The 23,396-nt window shown below is 40.4% G+C and overlaps 2 protein-coding genes across 19 annotated transcripts in view; both read right to left on the reverse strand.

The window, feature by feature from the left end:
* Positions 1–2,357: 2,357 nt before the first annotated feature.
* slc2a2 (solute carrier family 2 member 2) lies at positions 2,358–9,465 on the reverse strand. The gene is made up of 12 exons (XM_061062956.1): positions 9,310–9,465; positions 8,783–8,878; positions 8,263–8,471; positions 7,797–7,921; positions 7,103–7,218; positions 6,854–7,016; positions 5,900–6,006; positions 5,164–5,244; positions 4,767–4,871; positions 4,561–4,662; positions 3,513–3,716; positions 2,358–3,406 (listed from the first exon to the last, which is right to left on the reverse strand). Exons 1-12 carry the CDS (start codon positions 9,322–9,324, stop codon positions 3,212–3,214), a joined length of 1,518 nt encoding a protein of 505 aa, XP_060918939.1. The 5' UTR covers positions 9,325–9,465; the 3' UTR covers positions 2,358–3,211.
* A 402-nt stretch (positions 9,466–9,867) lies between these two features.
* tnika (TRAF2 and NCK interacting kinase a) overlaps positions 9,868–23,396 on the reverse strand; it is a 67,692-nt gene continuing 54,163 nt past the window's right edge. For 6 of the 18 annotated variants that reach the window (XM_061062943.1, XM_061062937.1, XM_061062945.1 and 3 more), the window contains 18 exons: positions 23,089–23,195; positions 22,722–22,837; positions 21,972–22,069; positions 21,775–21,798; positions 20,773–20,841; positions 19,922–20,028; positions 19,610–19,712; positions 19,235–19,384; positions 18,540–18,642; positions 18,207–18,377; positions 17,955–18,098; positions 17,408–17,542; positions 16,638–16,738; positions 16,250–16,399; positions 15,305–15,322; positions 13,667–13,826; positions 12,870–13,009; positions 9,868–12,460 (listed from right to left, as the gene is read on the reverse strand). In XM_061062943.1, the coding sequence (XP_060918926.1) occupies positions 12,377–12,460; positions 12,870–13,009; positions 13,667–13,826; positions 15,305–15,322; positions 16,250–16,399; positions 16,638–16,738; positions 17,408–17,542; positions 17,955–18,098; positions 18,207–18,377; positions 18,540–18,642; positions 19,235–19,384; positions 19,610–19,712; positions 19,922–20,028; positions 20,773–20,841; positions 21,775–21,798; positions 21,972–22,069; positions 22,722–22,837; positions 23,089–23,195 (1,980 nt within the window). In that variant the 3' untranslated portion in view covers positions 9,868–12,376. The remainder of the gene's footprint in view (positions 12,461–12,869; positions 13,010–13,666; positions 13,827–15,304; positions 15,323–16,249; positions 16,400–16,637; positions 16,739–17,407; positions 17,543–17,954; positions 18,099–18,206; positions 18,378–18,539; positions 18,643–19,234; positions 19,385–19,609; positions 19,713–19,921; positions 20,029–20,772; positions 20,842–21,774; positions 21,799–21,971; positions 22,070–22,721; positions 22,838–23,088; positions 23,196–23,396) is intronic. The other 12 variants (XM_061062939.1, XM_061062948.1, XM_061062954.1 and 9 more) reach the window with 4 other exon arrangements.

Genomic DNA, 23,396 nt, shown 5'->3' on the forward strand with positions numbered 1-23,396 from the left:
TTACCCTTGTATTGCTGCTATCTGTTTTTATTTGCTTTTAGCTCTTTTAGTTTCTTACATCATGTTAAATCTTTGCTCCTCTTGGTTTCTGCTCGTGTTGTTGGGCTCTTCTGATGGAGCTTATGATGGGTCTCATAATGGGTCTTGTGATGGTTTGGTTATGTGTGTTGGATATTTTGCTGTATGGATTCTTTTGCGATTGGGTTATTGTTCTGGTTATTTTGCGTTGCCGATATTCTTTCTGATGTTTATGTTCTTCTGTGTTTGGGTTCTTTTGACTCATTTTAAAGCCGTGTTTTGAAAGGTGCTATATAAATAAAGTTATTAGGAGTTTTATTATTGTTCAGACAGACTGATGTATAAGAGGGACTGTCTTTGGATTTTTTGTAGATGTTTTTCCGGGCCAGAGGGACTTTGTAGCGTCTGCCTGATGGCAGTAACTGGAAGGAGTGGTGGAGGGGGTGAGAGGGGTCCTCTGTGATCAGGGTGGCTCTCCTGATCACAGAGCGATTATACAGTTCAGAGAGGGTAGTTTGTGGTGAACCGATAATTTTGCTGGCCTGGTTAACGATGCAGGAGAGTTTGGTTTTGTGTTTGCTGACATTAAAAGTCCTTAGTTTCCTCATCAGGTGGAGTCTCTGTTGTGATTTTTTTGTAGACAGAATCAGCATGCTGTGAAAAGGAGAGACAGATGTCAATCTCTGTTCCCAGGTATTTAAAAGAAAGAACCTGCTCTACAAGCTGACCCTGGATTGTGAGGGGTGATGGTGATTTTCCCCTGCCCCCACACAACTCCTGGGGGCAGACTAAGGAGCACAACTCCTTAGTCTTTGTGATGTTGAGATCCAGTGAGTCTTCTCCAATTGTCTGGACCAGGTTGTTGACTGCCTGCTGGTATTGAGTCAGGGCAGTGGTGTCAGTCAATTGTGCAACCAGGGCCATGTCATCTGCATCTGCGTCATCTGCACTGTTGCAGGAGATGTTGTTTGTGTAAACAGAGAAAAGAATGGGAGATAAAACACAACCCTGGGGAAGACCTGTGTTTAAAACCAATTTACTGGAATAAAACCATTTAAAAACACCTGTTGTGGTCTTTCATGTAAAACACTCTTTAGCCATAAAACCAGTGTGGAGTGGACATTAAGGTCCCAGAGGCGGCGCAACAGAGTGTCTGTGTGTGTACAGTATTAAAAGCAGAGGAGAAATCCATGAATAAAATCCTAGTGTGGGGATGTGCAGAGTAAAGGTGTTTGGTGATAGTGTCTAAAAGTGTGAGACTTGCGTCCTCTACACCACGTTTTGCTTTATAGGCAAATTGTAGGGATCAAGTTTGTTAGACAACATTTTAGACAGATGGTCACACACTACTCTCTCCATACATTTACACAACACAGAGGTCAGGGCCACCGGTCTGTAGTCCTTAAGGTCCTTAGCATGTGTCTTTTTTGGGATTGGGATTATAGTGGATTCCTTCCACTGGTTGGGGACACACCCAGAATCCAAAAGGTAATGAAACAGTCTGGTGAGAACCCCACCTAGCTGGGTGGAGCATTCCTTGAGCACCCTACCTCTAAGCCTGTCAGGGCCAGAGGCCTTGTGTGGGTTGACTCTGTGCAGGATGGAGGTAACCAGTTGTTCATTAATAGTGAGGGCTTGGTGAGGGGAACTAGAGGTTGGGCAAAAAAGAAAATAATTTTAAACATAAAAATGACATTTCCGGGTCTTGTTATACCGTTACAAAAAGGCATACTTGTCAAAATCTTATTGGATTTTGAAGCCCACTGGCATTAGTTGTTGTTTCCTAAAAGATTTATTGAAGAAATAAACTACATCAACTGTTAAACCCTCAGTGAAAATGTCAGAATCTATGAAACAAGATTTCTCCTCTTTAACCCAAAAGTCCACCATTAGAATATTTCTACTGAAGGTTCCCAATTTCACAACAAACTTCCTTAAGTTGCGTACTGAAATTAGCTTCCAAACAAGTTCCTCATTTTCATGCATAGATGTCTGGACTATTGGGTTTAAGAAGACGCAGAGAAACTTCAACAGATGTACATGGAAACAACCTTCTAGTGTCAGCAGAGGCGCTGTTTGTCAACAGGCATATGCAGGCAACTGCTTGGGGCCCCAGACCAGGGGCAGTGGCTCAAAATGTGCAAATGTTCCAATGATAGTAGGAAACCTCCCTAAGGGGGCCCCACCTGACAGCACTCACTGTCGTTGCCCTGCTAAGTGTTGCATGCATTACTGCTGTGATAACCAAAGTGTGTCAATGGGCCCCACCAGACTGTGTCAAACTCCTACATACATGAATCTGCACAGGGGATATTAATAATTCAAGCAAAGTGACAATAAACCAAACAATCTTTTAGTGTAGGGATGCTTATGATTATATATCAAGACAGAAATATTGCAGTCATTTTTTATATACAGACAGAGATATCAGTAAGTGCTTACCAAACAACAGTACAGTAGAACATATACTATTGGACACTTCAGGTAGTATGGGACCATGTAAGGGCTTTTGGCCACTGAGGGGCAGCAGAACCAAGCTGTGAACGCAACAGTGACTTGGGAAACTTCACAGCATACAGATGCAAAAATCTGACTGACAAAGGGCAAAGCTAACATTCAGTTGTAATCGTGTATTTGGCCGCTGGTTCCTACCAAATCCACTCTACCTTTGGCTATAGCGTCATGCTATTCATTGCATGTACTGTAAAGAGAGTGTTGAGTGTGAATTTAGAGCTGATTTTCTGAAGACAGCTGCCTCCTGTTGCCCAAATCACGCAATGGGAATGCAGGCAGTGAAAAAAAAAAAACACTATAAAACCTGTTATGCAAAATAAGCAGAGACAGTAAAGTTCAGTAGAGCTGAAGCCAAATGCAAAGTGATAGTACTTTGTAAGTATCTTTCCAATACAATGTAATGTAATACTAATAACAGCCACTTTAACCTCAATAATACTGCATATATAGTTTCTATTATGATTCATTGTAAACAACACTCCATATAAAGGACACATGATCTTTAAGTGTAGCTGATGTAATGTGAAATATGAACAAATGTTTTGTAAAAATGTGAACTTTAGTAATTAATAATGATTAGAATACTGTAAGTATGAATGTTCATTACCATATCACATCTAAAATACTGATTTTAAAATCTTTCCTATGCTTAACAGCTCATACAAAGCTGCACGTCTTTTCAAGCATCCGTAGACGTTTTGAGCTGCTGCAGTTCAGTGGCATCTTTGGGGCTCTTCTTGTGTCCCTTTTGGAAGACAGCAGCGATCTCCTCAAACGTTTTTCCTTTGGTCTCCGGGACCCGAAGGTAAATAAACACAGTGAAGCAGAGAAGCAGCACAGCAAACAGGGCAAACACATAAACACCCAAAAACTTCTGGAAGGAGAAAGAAAAACGAATGATTTTCTGTGAATGCGGCAAATACATGTAGATAGATACTCAAGTGTGTAAATTACAAATGTGTGTCTCTTCTGCTGTATACCTGTATATAGGGAAAGGTCATGCCTATGATGAAGTTGCTCGTCCAGTTGCAGCAGCCAGCGAGAGCGATGGCCGCCGGTCGAGGTCCCTGGCTGAACAGCTCAGCAACTATGAACCACGGAATGGGACCAGGACCAATCTCAAAGAAACTCACAAAGAGGAAGATAGCTGCCATGCTGACGTAGCTCATCCACGCATATTCACTCTGGAGGGAAGTCAGGAAAAAAAAAAGTTTTTTTTGTCGGCCACTCTCATGTCAGACTTTTTGCTCCGTTTGTGTATTTTACAATGATTTCAACTCTTTGAAAAAGCTGAACCTTTACAACATGTTCTTTTCTATGGTGGCTCTGAAGGTCAAAACACTGCAACATTTGACAAAACATCACATTTTTAAACACAACATTTCAGAAAAGAGAACATTTCACCTTGAACAACCACCTCAGAAGAAGGTTTTTGTGTCAAGCTTGATATTTAATCAACTTGTATGGTCATATGACAATTAATACTTATTATACTTATTGTGAAATGACTGACCGGGCAACTGTGGCTCAGTGGAGTTGTCCTCTCTTAACATGGTGGGGGGTTCGATCCCCAGCTCCTGTAGCTACTGTATATGTCCGATGTATCCTTGGGCAAGACACTTAACTAAGTTGCTCCTGCTGCTTCAGCGTGGTCGTGCACATATGTATGAATGTGCTTAGTTGATAATGATGAAGAATTTACATAGTGCATAGTGACCACTGACATCAGCATGTGAACGGGTGTGAAATGGTATATGTGACATGCAGTGTAAAAGCGCTTTGAGTAGTCAGAAGACTAGAAAAACACTATACAAGTTTAAGTCCATTTACCACAGAACTATCAGCGCAGTCGTATGGTGTGAGCAACACAGCAGGTGTTTTTGATATCCAAATTCTCAAGATATAAAAAAAAAATTCTCAAGAATAAACTGTTTCAGACCAGGCCACTGAATCGGGCTGTCCCATAATGGTAGTGTAGTTTAAGATGCCTAAGTAGTCTGAAGCTCTGATGACTCATTTTGAACAAACCTGGAAATTGAGGCCCACAGTCATGGCAACAGCACAGCAGCACATTCCTCCAAGACCCACCAGAGTCAGAGTGCGCCTGCCAGCTCTGTCCACCAGTGCAACCTAAAACATACAGTACACTGTCTTATCAGAGATTTGGTTTGCAAAATGAAAACATGGGAACACAATTTTCGGTAGTGTCTGTATTAATGAACATGCTCACTCACGGACACCAGTGTGAAGATTGTGTTGATGACCCCGACACCTATAGTGGCATAGACCGGCTGAGCCACACCAGCATTAGCGAAGATATTTGTAGAGTAATAAAATATCTTCAAGACAACACAAGACGTTTTTCTGTTAGTCAAATGAAATATCTCACACAAATATAAAAATACAGTTCATGTGCTTTACAGTTTTAAGATTTCAGAAATAGATCCATCTTTTCTTTAAAGAAGCAAATGTCACACTGAAAAATACATTTGAGCAAAAAGATATGCTCTAACAGTAAAAACAGTATTTCCTTTAAGTTCATCATGTTGTCAGTTGATGCCAGGATTTAAATTCATCTGCAACAAAGTGAATGAGAGCGAGTAAAAGGCTTTAATCCAATTCAGCACTTACAGCATTGATGCCAGATAACTGTTGAGAGAGATGCATCATGAGGGCAACAATCAGCTGCTGTCTGTACACGGAGGAGCGGATCTAGAGGAGAACAGAAAAAAGAGGGTCCCTGATTTTTGGGTCCTATCTTCCAAGTCCAGTTTTTGATCTATAAAATTGTGCCAACTGTCATGCAACTACTACAGCAATGCTTTTTTCATTTTCTACTGTCTCACATAGAATAAGTATTTCACGTTTTTTTTTTAGTTCACAGCCAACTTTTGATATAAACTTAAAAAGTTTGTAATTACATCTCTTTAATCAGACAGAGTCTTGGGGCACATACAACAACTAACATTTTAGACTTAAATTAGCTTGTTGTCAGGGTTATAACATTTCCTGATCAGCTTTATTTGCCCTTTCTGTTGAGATCGCAGTTTGAGCTTCAAAGATGTGCAAAGACTCCTTTACTGCTACACTGCCATGTGTAACTAATGCTTTAACAATGATTGTGATTACATGAGATTGTTAGTGTACTTTGGTTGCTGATTATTTTAAAAGGTTCACAGGGTGTGTTCAGAGGAATGCCTGGAGTTTTATTGTTTATAGTGTATTAAGATTGGTGCCGTGGTTCAGGAAGATTATGAGCTATTCTATTTTAAAAAACAAATATATGTGATATTCAAGGATTTACAAGAAGGATATTTATATGGTTATAATAAGTAGTATGTCTTTAGAAATTAGAGTAGAGACTTACCAATGAAAGAATAGAGACCCTGGCCTCCTTGTCTGCCTCCTCTTTCTCTCTCCTCATCTCCTCCAGATCAGCAGATGGATCGTACGCCCCCTTTAGACGATGAAGACCTGCAACGAATGACTTTTTAAGTAGTAGTTGTAGGTCTTCATTTGGACAGGACAGTAGTTAGGGAAGAAGTTTGGGAGACGGCGTAGGGAATGACATGCGATACAGGAGCACCAGGTCGGGCTTGAACCCCGGACGGCCTGCTTGGAGGACTAGTGCCTCCGTACCTGGGGCGTCACCTAACTGCTATAGGCCAGTTCCGCTCCTGTTTTCATAAGTTCACCTCATTTGAAACATTGGTACATTGATTCTGCATTTGGAGAATATGAGAGTTAAAATGTATAGGCCTAATTTCTACAGGCCATCAGTAAATGTGAAGCCAAAGCTAGCTGATAGCTTAGCGTAGCTCAAAGACTGGACCAAAGGGAAAACAGCTAGCTTGGCTCTGTAGCTAAAAAATAAATTGAACTAAAGGATGTACATCACTGTGCATCACCCCTGAAGCTTATTAGTTAACTCGCCATAGATAACAAGATGTACTTTTCCTTTCAAGAAATATTTTGATGTTTTAACATCAAATGTTTGTTTTAGCACAGACACGTCACTTTGGCTTTTACAAATGAGATTAATAAATCAGTTTAAGAGATTTTGGAAGTGGATTTTGGACTGAGACAAAGTCAAAGTCAAAGCTAAGCTACGCTACTACGCTGCTTGCTAGCCTAAATTTTAGCTGTCAGACATGGATCGATTTTCTGATTCAAATCCTGCAACAAAGCTAATACCTATGGGATACAGCATTAAAGTAATTTATTTCCTGTATGCTGTGGATTAAGTAGTAACTTAGCATTTAGAGTTTAAAAAGAGAGCATTATAGAGAGAAAAGACATAAGAGTTGCTGTATGTTCGTACTTTTTCGAGCCTCTTGCTCCTGGCCCAGTCGAATATAAAGGTAGCGCGGGCTCTCAGGGCACAGAGGCAGCAGAAGAGATTGTAATACTGCTGGAGCTCCAGACAGACCGAGCAACAGGGGCCACATTTCATCATTACCCAGCACAAAGTCCAGGCCTATTACCTGAAACCAAAAAATCAAACAAGCACAGTGTTAGTCATATTTATGGGATGTTGGGCAGTGTAATTGTGTATTTTGGTACATGTTACCTGACTGATAAGAATGCCAACAACAATAGCCAGCTGGTGTATCGTTCCCAGAGCTCCTCTGTAAGCTTTGGGTGCAATCTCCCCGATATACATGGGCACTAAACCAGATGTCAACCCTGAAACAAACACATCATGAGCTAAACAACAAACCAAAACCTGTGACACGTCAACTGATGAAAGATTTTTTTTTCTTTTATACTACTGCAATTTAGGTCAAATTGATCTTTGAATTACAAAATTAGCTTAAAATAGCTATCAGAGTCAAAGGACACCTCAGGATACGATACATTACGATGTGATACAGAAACAACATGATACATTATACATGGCCAGACAATCACATAATGAAGTTTGGGAGTGACTTTTGTCTAAGTTGCTCTCAAGCATGTCATAAATGCCACCATGAGGGCAAACAGTGATGTGGTGAGTCAAACTGGTATTAAAATCTCCATCTTTGTTTTTTAATTAAATGATCTATATTTGGCACCAGTGATACAATCATTCTCTCAAGTCAAGCTCTCAATATAATTCAGTTTCAATATTCTGTCCCACTCCTAGCTTCATACATGATTAAAAAAGGGGTTTATCCCTAATGATATTTTTGGTATTTTCTATAGTTTTAGCATGTTTTTTATTGGGATTTCTAACTGAATTATGAGACATATTAAAGATTAAAAGGCATGCTTTACTGTACCACAGTAAAAGCCCATAACAGCACGGCCGGCGATGACCATGAAGTGAGGTTTCCACATTCTGCAAAGACCCATCAGCAGTCCAGCAGCTACCGCCAGAACATTGACCATTAGCATGCCCTTAACTCTGTAACATAGTAAGAGATATAAAAGTGGTGAGACTTTAAAAAAAAAAAAAAACTACATGATGAAAATGTGAATGTTATGAATTTCTCTCAACCGGCTATTAAGAGCCTCTATCTCTGCTCCCATTATTTTTTTTATTTCAGTTAGAAATATATTAGCCTATGTTTTATTGCTGTGACTTAAAAAGAGACAGTATAATCAAGTGATAATCAACTAACAGAAAAAGAAAAGTAGACAAACAAAAAGGCGTAATTCCTAAAACATCACAAATATAACGTAACATGTTCTTTTCCCACCAAACTTTTCATCGTCACTTTTGTGTCATTATTACTTTTTTCTCACCTTCCTTTCAGGTCTCCTATAAATCCCACCAGGAAGGAGGACAGCATGCCACCAATAGAGAAGATTGCCACTGACAGTGACCAGTACATGATCACCGTAGGATGCTTTCCTGCATCGGAGAACTCTTCTTCCTCTGCGCTGTTTTCTGACAGGACAGCGGTCCTCTCTGACCACACACCCAGTGACAGGCCATAATTCTTTTCAATGACCTATTAAAAAAATACATTTTTATAGATCATGAATATGTACCATCAAAATGATGCATAATACAGAGCAGAAAAGTGTAGACATTCTGCAAAGTTTGACCTTTAACACATCTGAGATAGACCTTGAAAAGGTTTATTTTCTGTGCAGTGAGAAAAGGAGTACGTCTATTCCTCAGTTTCTCAGACTATTTTGTTATCGCTCGTGCTGCAGAAGAGTAAAACTGAAGACGTTCACCCAAGTGACCCTAGGGTTGCTCATATGGACTTTCTATCTTGTTTCCAACAATCAGCGTGCAGAGACAAAGATCCTATACCTTCTGCGGAGCATTGATGACTCCAAGACTGTAGCCGTACTGCAAAGACCCCAGAACTGCTGTAAACACCGACACAGCCAGCGTACCTGAGAGCTGCTGCAGGAGCCAAAGGTAATCAATCAGATACACACATAAACACACGTGAACAAACAGAATTTAACATGAAGATGTGTGTGTAAATAGAGCTGCACTTGCATATAACAGAACTAAGAATTATATAGTAATCCACATAATCTAATTTTGTTTTTAACTGTTGTGTTTTTTCTTAGTTTTAAGATTGCCTAAGCAGAAGTTCTAAATGTTACTTGAACATGAACAACTGACATGTCAGAATGATTATGCAAAGACAGAACACACTGATGACACTAACACTCCATGTTTCAGTGACAAATTTCTGCTTTTTCCTTTTAAGTCAGCAACACAGTGATCATCCACCTTGTCGTCACATTTTACCCACATTATGGAACATATAAACTCTTTTTATTACATTATTCTATAGCTATAGGCTTTGTCGAGAATGCTCTTACCTTCCCCGACTCCATGATGGGTCCAGAATGTCAGCCAGGAGCTAATGATCAATGAACGCTACATGCCTGATCACACTGTGTCAACTCACTAATCGACCAACACATGCATGCACACAGGTACACGCGCACACTCTGCAACACCGACTGAACACATACAGTAAATGAAGAGTGTCTTAAATCATTTCTACATGTGTACAAAGGCACGCTTTTGGAAGGAAGGAATAAAATGATGATAAAGGTGAGCAAACGGTCTGGAAAAACTTACATGAAGTATGTTCATGCTTTTACAATATGGACTATGAAATACTGTACGATGCAGTTAATAACGGTTTGTAAAATGACAGCAACATATCATATTTTTCTCCCCAGATTCAAAGTGTTTGTCTCGTCTTTCTAATAATGGGGCTCAGAGAGCATTTTCTCTCTCACAGCACACACACACTTGCTCATGTTAATGATACACTAAGAGGCAGGCAAAGTCTGAGGGTCGCCGATACGAATGTGCACACTTGCAAAAAAAGAGACGAGCACAGAAAACACAACACAAGTGAACAGGCATAATGTTCTAGTTTCATTTATTTCTCTCGTACATCATCTCTTTTACAAAACAAATAAAATCCCCAAACAGGACATTAGTAATGCTCTTTTTAAAATAAAGAAAATGAGAAACAGAGTAAAGAATACAGTGGTTTTTTTTTTTTTTTTTTCCTATCTTTGCAAGGAGAGTCCTCAGTGTAATGACCTGTCAGCGTTTTTCCCGTGGGAGGAGTCCTAATCCACGACGGACAAACATATTTCATAATGCCCCCATTCACACATTTGCTCTTTACTGATACACACAGATGCATGCGTGCACGCACAAGACACAAAGGGAAGACAGTGGTTTCTTCAGCTCAGCTCTTTATTGCTAAAAATGATCACCTGCATCCTGTAGTAGCAGATCCTAACTTTGAGCTGCACAGGAAGCTACTGTATGGGTGTGTAAAAACAAGTCCTTGACAATATAAAACTTTTAATAATTTAACAGAAAAAAAAGGATTTAAATGATATCATTGTGGAAATAAGTGTATTTTTTTTTGTGTGTGTGTATCACCTTAGGTCAACTCTACAATCTACTCACCAGAAGAAAAACTAACCCGCATTACAGTGCTCTCCAACATGGATGACTATGCATAAACTAGTACTACTTCAATTCAGTGTTAATGATTGAGCTGTACTACTTATTTGAGTAGAAATCGGTGAGGTTTAATCAGTTACTCCTTTCAAGAAAAAAAAAAAGAATCAGTTCAGATTTTGTTAATGCACATCTCCACCGGAGGAGACGAACAACATCGGCGACGTGTTTCAGAGTGAGATAACAAAAACAGAAGAAGAAACGTTTTAGGCAAATCAAATCATTAATCCGAACATGAGCGATTATCATTTGGCCTCCGTTTTAGTTTTGCTTACATCATGCTAGGCACTGTACAAACAGTTGGGAGCCAAAAAAAAAACTCAGAAGAACCAAACGGTAAGGAGCAAGATTCAAAAAAAAAAAAAAAAGAGGACAGCACAGCGTTCAACAATGAATGCTCCCACATGCACACAGTATTCAGCACAGCAGCTTGTATCCTGCTGAGGTTGTGTCCAGGATACGCTGTTTCAATGCATATTTTAATCCCTACAGCAACATGGCTGCATACGTGAATACAGTGTTAAAAGAAAAAAAAAAAAGTAATACACTCCAGTAAATTAACCTCTTATATTGCCTATTTTTCATCATCTCGTGAACTCCAGTCTAAGAAGATAATATCAGAAACCTGCTTGTAAACACACTCAATGTTGCTCATTAAAGTAAAAGTCCACGCACAGAGACTGAACTACTTGACTCTTTTTCCGGACATTGATTTTTTTTAAATCCCACTTTGATTCAGAATTGATTTCAATGGGACTCATGTCAACACCAAGTCAAACACACACACACACACACACACACACACACACACACACACACACACACACACACACATTCACATTTATGCACACACTCACAAACACACTCTTGATTTCATAGACACACGGATGTGCTGTACATTTCATCAAGCTTCATGGGCTGACTGACGCAGCCACGCAGAGAAAGAAAAAGAAGAGAAATGAACGGAATGACGCTCTCATTGTTCATTTAATATTACAGTAAATCTGATGAAGCACCTTCAGAGTTTAAAAACAGGGGGACGAGTGATGATGATGATGATGATAGGAGGAAGGAGAGAGGAATAAAAAAAATAAAGGAGAGAAGACAGAGTAGTGATTCGATTTTAAAGGGACACAGACATAAGCTTTGCATACTGTTACACCCGCCTATGACAGCAGAGTTTCCTCGGCGCATCTCTATCAGCGATATGCCATCGAATGAAATCACAATTCAGTTTACTCAGAACGACAGTGAGAGGAGGAGGAGGAGGGAGGGAGGGAGAAAATCAATCAGGCTGCCTGCCATCCAGAATACATTTGTCCTCCCTGCACTGTCATATTCGGAAGCATACATTTAAATTTATATTAAATCTCATTCATCTTTTTTCCTCCGGCCTCTGAGTTGTAGCTCTCCCACACACAGCAGATAGAATGTGAGACAATTGGAGCACATGGGTGTCAAAGGATTGAAAAATTGATGACTCGATCTACCAGGATGGAAGGAGGGAGCAGAGGATTAAGAGAGGGTTAGAAAAAGAACAGAGACAGGAGGAGTCAGGTGGAAGACTTGAACACACCAGACAATGAGACAGAGAAAGTAGGAATATTTGGAAAGTCAGTGGCACCAGTCTGCCAGTCAGTTGATGGCTTCTGCATGACCCGGAATAATCTAGAGTAACACATCTCTCTATTTAGAACAAGTCTTTGTTATTTTTCTCTATAATAACTTTTTTTTTTTTCTACACGTTTTAAGTCTCTCCGGTGTTAAAAGAGTTCACTTGTGGCCTCTCGGTCGGTCGGGTTCCTTTTTCGTGAGATGTGGCGCAGGGCCGAGGTGTGTCGCTGGGCCGGCCAATGGGAGAGTGAGGCAGAGTGGACGGCGGTACGAGACCCATCACCAGTTCATCATAGAGTTTCTATTGAGGGTCATGAAGAAAACTTGGCTGCTACCTCCTGAACGCACCGATGCGAAGAAAACCTGAAGAGGGAGACATATCACAAACAACATTTACAGTCCTCCGTTTAGAAAGATAACTAGAATTCACTCATAGAAGAAGAATCTCCCCATAAAAACACAACGACATAATGTTCTTCATGGTCTGAACCAGAAGAACAATCTGTGATAACAGTACGATTTAGCTTTGGCCTTATTTAAAACATAATATAATACCAAACCTCCTATTCACTACCAGTATGTAACTAATAGATTATAAACATTTAGGTTTTTCCACAGAGACTGAGCTGCAATGAGGACCACTCAGTAGAAATCAAGAGAAGAGCAAGTTAATTATTTTTCAGATTTATTGCATGGTTTTCTTCAGTTTGTTTTAGATAAGAATAACCAAGAGTCAAAGGGCTGCTATCAGCTGTGTTTGTTTTTTTAATACCTTGTCATTCCGCTCACAAAGGAATTTGAGCCTCTGAGCTCTCTTGTGCATAAAGACTCCGTCCAGATGACCCGTCTCCACAGAGCGGATCTCTATGGCTTTCTCACCCCAGCCCATTATCTGATTAGAATGGATATAAGCTGAAAAGCAAAGAAAACAAACAACAATAAGTCACAGTGGCGATGAAGACAAATGAACAATAAACATATTTACATATCAAAGAGTTTCCTATTTAATAACCAAGAGCACAATACAGATTAAAGTTGCCTAAAAACTGGTTGCTCTAAAAGTGTAATACTCCCAGCTTCCACATGAGGGCAGTAAACAACAAGCTATTTTTTCCTATTAAAAGTTTTCTTACATACATTCTCTCTCTGTCTCTCTCTCTGTGTCTCTCTCTGTCTGTCTCTCTCTCTCTCTCTCTCTCTCTCTGACTTTTCATTTTTAATTCACTACTGATGAACTCCATCCATTTTCCTACCCCTCCACTCCTCATTCTTTTCTACAAAGCAGAAATGGAAGCCCTCCTTGTGAAGGCAGATGTTATAAACTGATTTGTGAATGCAATTAAACCTTCAATGAACTCCCATTAGTGGGTTCTCTGAGAATTCTCAACACGTTTGATCTAAATTGCAATATCAGCTGTGATATTGGTATTAGCATGACTCTTTTTAGTCATTTTTAAATGACAAAGTCTGTGATTTTTAAACAAGCTCTTTGTCCTTGCTTTTTTCTCTGTTAAAATCCAGAGTTGATGAAACATTTACATTTAACAAGAAACACTTTTTTAGACGTACCAACAGAGGTAGGCATCTCTCCCCATTGTAGCACCACGTCCTTGGTGATCCGACCATATGTGTTGACGTAGACGCCCTCATCCTCGTAGCACAGCAGCATCTCCATTCCATCAGTCTTGGGAAGCACAACGATGGCATGAGGCGTAACCTGGCTCTGGATCTATGACAAGATACACACATACAAACATGTCAGAGGCTTTGATTAAGTCCGACGCATTTTTTCATAATCTACATGAGATTAAAATGTCTCAGAGGATTCATCATGGCCGTTTAATTCAACGGAATTTGGCTGGCGCTCAGCCTGCATTCTGTAATCCTCTAAAGAGCAAGTCTGTGGACGTTGAAACAGGCTGCAAAATATCAGAAGCATGAGGCGATCAAAAGGGTCAGACTGGCTTGTTGTCTGAGAAGTTCTGTGCAATAAATTAATCGGAAAGTAAAGGCACTTTTCTCTGACCTTAAGTGAACAGAAATGTTATCAGCAGAAACTGGAAAAGTCACACAGCTTGAATTTGCAGCGATTACAAAGTGTACTCCAATCTCCCACAACCCTCTAGAAACCAACCTTCTTCACCATTTTCACATGGCAGCCATTTTCCTCCAAAGGTTATGATATTGTAGGCTACTGTTGTGTTCCAGTGTGTTGTGTGAAATGATGACTAATTCACCGCTTCATTAGCAGTTAAAATGAAAATGTTTTTTTTTTTAAATGAGGGACAACGGGTGATGTTTTTCTGTACACACAGCATGATAACCTTTACCTGCCGTAGCCAACAGCTAATCATGTCCTACACACTCTGCTAGCAATATTAGTGATTAGTATTAGTAATGATAACAGCAGTTTGACCAAAATAGAGTTAGAGTTAGAGTTTAGCTAGCTAACCAAAATGTTAGCATGTTAACCATAGTGTTAGCAAGTAACAGTTAGCCAACATAGGGTTAGCAAACTAGTTGTGATTTTATTTAGCTAACTGTATTTTTTAGTAAGTAACAGTCAAACAGTGATGTTGGCTAAAGCTAATGTTAGCAAAGAAATTGGTCATATACCTGTGACTTAGCTGCAAATGAGCTATCAGACATGTTGTTAAACCTTACAATGTTCCCTACTCATTGTCGTTTCAGTTGCTGCTCACCACTCAAATGGTAACAATATGGCAGATTATACGTTTATCCAAGTTGACAAACTACAACCAGAAACACTCAGCGTATTAGCTTCTCTTCCTGAGCTTAACGTCTGCGGAAAACAGCCGCCATTTCATCAAGGTGAATTATTTGTGCCAGCAGTCTCCTCAGTCTTTCTCAGGGTCAGGAGCACATAGGGAGTCACATCAGTAAAAGGAGTAAGTGATATGAAAAAACTCATCTTATCCCATCAGAAACTGCATTTATTCTGAAAAATGGCATCCACTTTTCTACTTTTCTATTATTATCACTGTTATTCTTATAATAGTGGAAGTCTGTATGTCTCCGTTGGGTAAGATGAATTTATTCATTCTACAGATTTCTAGCTACATGATCTGTTAATCTCTACTCTGATGAACAGTAGCACACAGTGACACGTGTGCCTCTGTGCATCCACTGTGGGGTTTCACTAAAGATCTATTGGTCTAGTCTAAAGGGTGGATGGCAGGATGTCACCTTCAGCGCTTTGGCACACTGGAAGAAAAGTTGGCAGGGAAGGAGAAAGAGAGAGAGAGAGAGAGAGAGAGAGGAGGTATTGATTGAAGGCAAAAACTGTATTAGACAATCAACTAAAGAGGAAAAGAAAGGTCTTGAATCAGAAGTCTTGCTGTGAACTCATCATTAAGCACACGCTTCAATGTTTTGAGTCATTAAACTGATCACAAACTAAATATTGCGTGTCCTCACAGCCATATTTAGTGGTTTATATTTACTGAAATTTTGCCAGTAAATCAAGAATTTGGCTGACCTGTGTTTGGCCTTGATTTGAGAAAAAGCACAGCATTTTGGAAGCCATCATGGAAACAACTAATCTGCATGCAAGGACCCAAAGTGATTTGCATTCAAGCACGCAAACTGATGGTTTACTATGCCTCTGTGAGTTATTTGAGTGACCGGAATTTACAACGGCGTGAATGCTGCCACTCAAAGAAAAGCTTGACTTCTGGACAATAACACTCATTATGTTACTGTTGTTACAACAGGAAATGTGTACTTAGTATTCTGTAATGAAAGTCATTTTGTAGCTTTTTAAACTGTAATCTTCAACAAACTTAATTTAGACATCCCAAGTCCCAGTGCAGCATATTTAAATAACTACAAAAAAGAGCTTAAGTACCCATCAATCTTTTACTTGCACAACAGGAAATCAATCAAAAGAGGTCATTTGTCAAGTGATAGGCATTGTATTCCTAGAAGCAAATCCTCATGAGACAGTGCGTGAGTCACTGCTGACCTTGGTAAAAGAAATCTGCAGGTAAAACTGTAGGATTTGGGAAAAAAGGCAGATTATACGTTTATATCCTCTTTGATGTCCTTAACCAAGTGTGTCTGTCTTTGTTCAATTCATTATTAATGAAAGAGGTGGAGTCAGACTTATACAAAGCCCAGTCCTACACTTACATGTGAGGGGATGTAGATATCGTAAGGGTTCCCCGAGTCCACGTCGATGACATGGAATCCCACGCTGGAGCCGTAGATGACTTTTAGCCTCTGCCCTTCCTCCACCGTCAGGTCAACCAGCTGGGGACGATGCTGCAACTCAGTGAACGACTGAAAGAGAGGAAGAGAGAAGCAGACAGGGGGGAGGAGGAGAACGTAAGAGAAGCAGGAAGAGAAAACGGGAAAGCAGTCAAGGATGAAAATGGAATAGGAATAACAAAGTGGGAAAGAGAGAAAGAGGGAAAAAAAATATTGGAACTGTCAATGTTTATCTGTGTTTACACAACAAAGTCAGTATTCAGAAATGAGAGTTTTTGATTGTGGGATAAGTATTTGCATGTGTCTCTACCTTAAAGGCCATGAACTTGTGGTAGGGTTTGGGAGCCCAGGCATAGATTTCCACAGAGTTCTTCAGAGCGATCACCAGAAACTTAATCCTCTCGTATTTAACTGTAAACATGACACAGACACACACAAAGGTTAGTCACACTGTAGAATTTGAACACATAAACATGAACAGCCAAACCCCCTTTTGACTTTGACAAGCAGCCCCAGCATTCATCATTCACATTTGATTGTGTTGACTATAATGTGGTACATGAACCTTTTTTGCTCCTCAAAAATTGGCACCAACTGCTACCTTTCCCTTCTTCCTTTCTGGACAAAATCTCCTGCATTTGGCAAGAGACGGAGAAGTCCTTGGGTTATAATAACTGGGTGCAATTTTTGCGGATCAAAACAAAAAGAACGAACATCCATATTTTTGGATTGAACATCAACTTCTCTCAGCGGCATGAAGAATATAGTTAATGAAACCGCATTTGATCGATCATGAAGTGTTTCTGAAGGTACTTTAAAAAAAGTTATCCAAGCAAACATAAACTTTTCCTGTTAAGGGGTAAGAGGTTCAATCCTAAATATTAAACCTTGTTTGTTTCAGTTTAAATCAAGAAAATTCAGCTCAATCTGGAACAACATGCCAAATCACAATATCAGCCTTCGTGCTCGTGATCCAGGTTCATGCATTCATTTATGATACACCCAAATCAATCCCTAAAGGAGACAATAAAGGGTAATCTAGTTTGATCCAATAAAAAATACAAACACACAGATCCTTACCAACTTTATAATGCACACAGCCCTCCAGCTCCCCAACCGTGATCCAACCCTGCTTCTTCTCCACTTCTGGGTCGTTGTGTAATATTCTGTTCCTCAGCCAGGACAAGTAGTAGACACGCAACTTATTCTTTTTCCCTGAGGAGCAGCGACAAAGAAAGTGGGAGAGATGAGAATAGAGTTCCTAAATATTTTAGAAACCACTTGGCTGTTAACAGCCGATAGAAGATTGCTTGACTAGGACCTAGATTACTCAGATTGTTACTTTCAATTGGTTTTAAGAAGTGGGAGTCTCCAAATATGTAATTTGTGTGTGTATTTAACTTTAAATAATAACGTTGCAACTATATTTTATATAAGATTTAATTTTTTTTTTTAATTTTAAGGCTTTTATTATCTTAAGAAAAGGAAACACAAGCTGATGAGAGTTACACAATGTACAGAACAGTGTGATATGACCTACAATCTGTTGTTATATACACCTTAAAAAAGGGAAAGGGATGGATGTCTTTGCTTACATATAGTGTGAGTGTGTCCGTGTTAGACCTACCAGATATGGTGACTAGCACATTGAGCCCCTCCAGCACGTCCATCTGCAGGAAGCGTCGTCTGGTGATAAGATTATAGACTTTTCCCTGTCCACTTCTGTCCAGCAGCATGAGACCATTCTCTGTCCCGACCAGCAGATTCACGCCTGCATGCAGTGCACAGACAAAATGAGTTAAGAGATGCAGAAAGATGCACACACGACAAGACTGGAAGAAGTCAGGGTAGTTTTAAGATAAAGGACGATCGCTCCTACCCCAGAGAGCAGCGCACAGGATCTCAGAGTTGAAGCGTTTCTTGTATTTGCGGATCTCTGGTGTGTCACTGTGAGGTCTGATGTTGGTGGGGTTGACATTGACCACAGAGATCTTTCTGGCTTCGTTTAGTCGGGCCTGCTCCTGCCTCATCAGCTCATTAGCAAACATGTCTAAGAAAGATGGGAAATGGAAATTTAAAACAACAATTACTTAGGAACAAACAGTAATAAAAACCCTTTTTACTGCCCTAAACGTACTTTGTTCCCGATCAAAAAGTTAGTGTTGCAATAGTAAATGTGTGAAACAAAGCCCTTTTTTTGTGCTTTATTTACCTTCTGCTGAGTTCTCGTTTTCATCGTCTTCACTCGGGGACGTTTGATAGACACGTGGATCAACAAATGGGGTGAAGGACGATTTGGATCCCCCCACACCAAACTGTTAGAAAGAAAACAATGACTCATTCACCGTATTTAAAAATCGCCTTTTCCAGGATTAAAAGTTGTTTCTCTGAAATATTGGATAGTTAAAATCATGGGGATAACATTTTGGTTAAAACAACATACTTCTTAGCTACCTAGAGACAAAAGCACTTACATTCAACCATTAGGCTACCTCACTTAGCTAAAATTACCATTAGCTCGCTAATATGTCTGTTAGCTAGGAAACAGGCCTTCCCTATCAAATCTGGTAACACTATTTACATGTTATGTTAGCTAAGTAGCGGTGGACAACATATTTGATAACTTGTTAGCTACCTGGAGACCAAAGCAGTAACATTCAACTTTCTTAGCGAACATTACCATTAGCTAGCTAACATTTATGTTGGCTAAGAAACAGGCCTTCCCTATCATATATAGTAATACTATTGAACTGTAATGTTAGCTAGTAAGCGTTTGATTGCTTATGTTTATAGGAGAATGATGATATTATACTTATTGTGGATTTTTATCATGTTCTTAAGACACATTTCACTCATCAAACTTTATCATTTTTCTACATATTGGTGGAATGAAGGTTTATGTCGGACCTCAGGCATTTCCCCAAGTTGCTGCAGGGCGGAGGTCGGTGTGGCAGAGGGAGAATTGCTTTGCTGCACGAGGTCAGGGAGGTTACCATGGTTACTGTGATTGCCAAATCCATTACTCTCAGTGTGACCACCTCTCCTCCGCTCCTCTGCCTGAGAGATTAAAAAAATAAAATAAAAAGAGAGAGAAGAGTTGAGGAAAAGTGAACGAGGAGAGATGGAGTTTAGGGAGAAAGTGACAGCAAGAGAAGAAAAATGAGACCAGTTGGAAAGCAAAAGACAAACAAAAGCTACATTGTCTTTGGTTTATTTCTTAATCCATGTTGCTACTGACTGTGTGCATACGTGTGCATGTGTGTGTGTGCGCACATTCATCACCTCTCTCACCACTAAAGTGCCGTCCTTGGAGCCATTATAGGCATCTCCCAGAGAGTCCTCTGTCAGCCCGCCGTAAGACTCGCTGCTGCTCTGCATTGCTGGCCTGCATCACACACACAAACACAATTATTTACAAAGCAATTCTGCCAAAACTATACTGACAGCTTGCTGGCACGGTGCATATTCCAAAGATAAGAATATCTCAACACAAATAAACACTGACAAGTCCAGAGTGTATAAAAAAAAAAAAAAAAAAAAAAAAAAAAAAAAAAGCAGAGAGAGTAAAAAGTAAAAATAGAAGGGACAACTTACATGATGCGGGGGATGTCGCTAACGGCAACAGTACCATCATGTCCCACCGTCTCGCCATCGTCATCGCTACTCTCTGAATCTTCGCTGGAGGACGAATAGTCTGTCACCTTTATCAAAAACATAGAAAACGAAATGAAGACGATTATTCCTAAACTTTATGAAAGGCAACACTGTGATAACACACTGATGATATAAAATTTGGTTTTGACGTTACTGAAGTTAAGAGTTATTCATAAATAAGTGCCGTCACTGATCTGACTGACAGGCGGGTGCGTCGTAAATGTTTGCCCGCCTCAGCTCCAGTTTTTCGCCTGTTACTATGGTAACCAAAAGTTAGTTTGAGTCAACATTTCCAATATGGCGACCGACATAGATGAGCTTCAAAAGTCCACTTCAGAAACCAATGGGGGACGTTACAGAGACTACGTCCATTTTTATACAGTCTAAGGTTTGTATGTTTTCACATTTATTTCAACTGACTGCTGTCAATGCCAATCAATATACACAAAACTCCTTTCCTATTTCCCTGATGTTGTTTTTTTATGCCTTTACTGTAGATACAGGACAGTGGATAGAGTCCAAAATCAGGGAGAGAGAATGGGGATTGACATGCGGGAAAGATCATTGTCAGCTTGATTTTTTAATTTCTATACAGCAATTTTTGTATTGCTTTTTTTTTGTCTAGCTCGACTAAAAGATCTACTATGTTACTTATTTCTCTTCCAGTAAGGGTCACATTGAAAATGATATTTACCGTTATTCCATTTTGTTTAAAAGCTATGTTATATATATAACATAATAATATATATAGACTACAATATAAACAAATATACAGTATATGAATCCTTTACCTTGACTGGTGGTCTGCTGCCCTCCTCTACCCTCAATTCTCTGAGCTCCTTAGCCAAAGCACTTAGGTCCTACAGGGAGGGACAAAGGAAGAGAGGAGAAAGTTTCAATAAGTGAATCACTTCTGTATCAGTCTCAGAACCCGAGGAGTGCAAAAGACCAGATCACATACAGGGGTGAAGGGAGCAGCGAGGACAAACCATCAGGAGAAGGAGAGAGCTCATTAGTTGTCACACAAACATCTTTCCTTGTAAACGTAAGTGTCCTGGAATGAGAGTGCTTATCTGAGACCCTTTTTTTCTGCTCAACATCGGTCAAGATTTTTATATTGTGAGATAAAAAGTGATCACAGAGAAGCACTTTATTTTCTCACAAGCAATATTTCACAGGTCATAAAAAGAAAGAAGAAAGATAATCAGGCTTGATGTCCTACTGGTTCAGTTCAGCATCACACTGCGCCCCCTCTACCTATCAACCCCATGCCAGCACCCCCCTGTGGTTCCACCCATCCCTTCCCTCCCCATTCAACCCGGAACCAAATCATGCAGACGGGGGGGGGGGAGGCCGTCGTACACGGTGGTTCTTACCAGCTCCTCCTGACCAGTAACAGTGATGACAGAGAAACAGGAAAAAAAAGATGCAGAGACGTATCAGGTGCTTGGCAGTTCAGGTAACCCACACCCACCCACACCCACACACGCACGCACGCACGCACGCACGCACGCACGCACGCACACACACACACGCACACACACACACACACACGCAATCACACTCTTGCACAAGCACGCAGCCACATTCACCCTCTCAGTTGTGTCTAGGTGTAAAGAAGCACACATGCACTGCCATCGCCATTACACCCTGATGTTTTAAAGTTAAAGAAACAAAAATCATCTTCTCGGTAAGTCGACTAACTCCACCATGCCAGGGGTAAAACGGGATCTCTGAAGATTGAGGAAAAAGAAAACCGGGAATAAAGAAAGGGGGACTCGAGTGTCACTAACCTCATCTATGGCTTTCTTATAGCTCTGAAGAATGAAAGGACAAAGAGAAGGAGGCAGAGAAAGACAGAACCAGATGAATAGCAGGAAAAAAGAAGAAGAAGAAGAAGAAGAAGAAGAAGAAGAAGAAGAAGAAGAAGAAGAGGAGGAGAGAGGAGACTGCTGTGACGGAATGTGTGTGTCTGCGTTATTTGACTCACAGCAGGTCTGCTGGGTCTGGCTGATTCACGGCCCTCCTCCTGTCTGGGCTTTGCCTCCTGATTGGCTCCTGGAGGGGATCCTTCCTGCTTGGCTTGACCTGATACAACAAGGGAACAAAACATTTGTTCTACTATCAATTCAAAATCTTAATCAAAATCGACAAAACTGTTATCTAAAGAAAAAAAAGATGACCCCTTAAAATGTTTGATTAAAAATGTGTGTAAAAATATTTTTTTTGTCCTTCCTTTTCTGGACACTTCTTGTTTAATTTTTAACCACCTCTCAAATGATAATAAATTACACTCACTAAACATGAAGTGACACCGATCCCACCACACTTCACCCTCTCTCTCTCTCTCTCTGTGCCATGTGTGTGTCAAAGGGAGATCCATGCATATCTCAGATATCCCTCTAGCCGGTTGTTTGACACCTCCCTGTACACCTCTCTCTATCTCCCTCTCTCATTTCCTCTCCTCTATCTCTCCGGAGGCTGAGAGCAACAGGGCACATCAGACAGGTTGATCAGAGCAGAACTGCGCCTGACATCGCCCCGCTGATAGCCTCTGAAACTCGCTGGAGCTGTGCGAGTGGGTGTTGGTGTGATTCTGCGTTTGCATGTGCGCAAGAGCAGGAAAACGCACCTGATTTTAATTGTTTGGGTGGAAGTGTGTCTGTGTTTTGATGATGCATGTGGGTGTGTGCGTGTGTGCATGTCAGTTTTACAAGTGCATCCAAGTGTGTTTTTGTACCTCTCCTCTCAGCTGAGCCTCCCTGAGATGAAGGGGAAGAAGAGGATGATGAGTTGGAGGAAGTTCTTTGCAGCATGGCGTCCAGTGAGAGCTCTGAGCGCCGCAGGTCTGGGTTACTAGAACAGGGGGAAACATCACAGTTAGGAACGTAGGCGGAGTTTTGTGGTTATGATAAACAAGAAATCATCAAGAAAAATACTAAGGACGCCAAAGGTACGACAGCAACTACAAAAAAAAACTAAAGTAATCAAATAATTCTGCATAAATGTGTCCAGCATAGGTTTAAAGGTTGACCTTGACTATGAAGGTCACTTCTGATGTGTAGTTTAGACCTAAGAGGTGATCAACACGTTGATGTCTACTGTACCTGGCCCGGATGAGCTGGGAACCAGTGCGAGGGCCCAGACCCACTCCTCCATTAGGGGAGTTCTTCCTGACCAAGGCTGGGGAGATGGAAGTGGTTCTCTGTGGGACCTGGGCGCGCGCACAAATACAAAGAGACAAGAGGGTCATCATGAGTGTTACAGCTTTGTTTGACATCACCGAGCGGGAAGTTTAAAGTTTCTGTCCAGAATGATTTATGAATGTTTTATAATCAACGAAACGATCTTGTTAAAAACAAGAAATCTGGCAGGTTAAGGTGTTGGCTCTGTCGCTCTCATAGCTATGTTGATC

The sequence above is a fragment of the Labrus mixtus genome, chromosome 18 (genome assembly GCF_963584025.1).
Source record: "Labrus mixtus chromosome 18, fLabMix1.1, whole genome shotgun sequence".
NCBI lineage: Eukaryota > Metazoa > Chordata > Actinopteri > Labriformes > Labridae > Labrus > Labrus mixtus.

Excerpts from the sequence above, each read along its gene's own strand:
- slc2a2 (XM_061062956.1), bottom strand. Across the intron at positions 7,219-7,796 it reads TGTTATGGGCTTTTACTGTG|GGTTGACATCTGGTTTAGTG; the intron begins GTACAGTAAAGC and ends TGTTTGTTTCAG. Across the intron at positions 6,007-6,853 it reads GGAGCAAGAGGCTCGAAAAA|GTCTTCATCGTCTAAAGGGG; the intron begins GTACGAACATAC and ends CATTCGTTGCAG.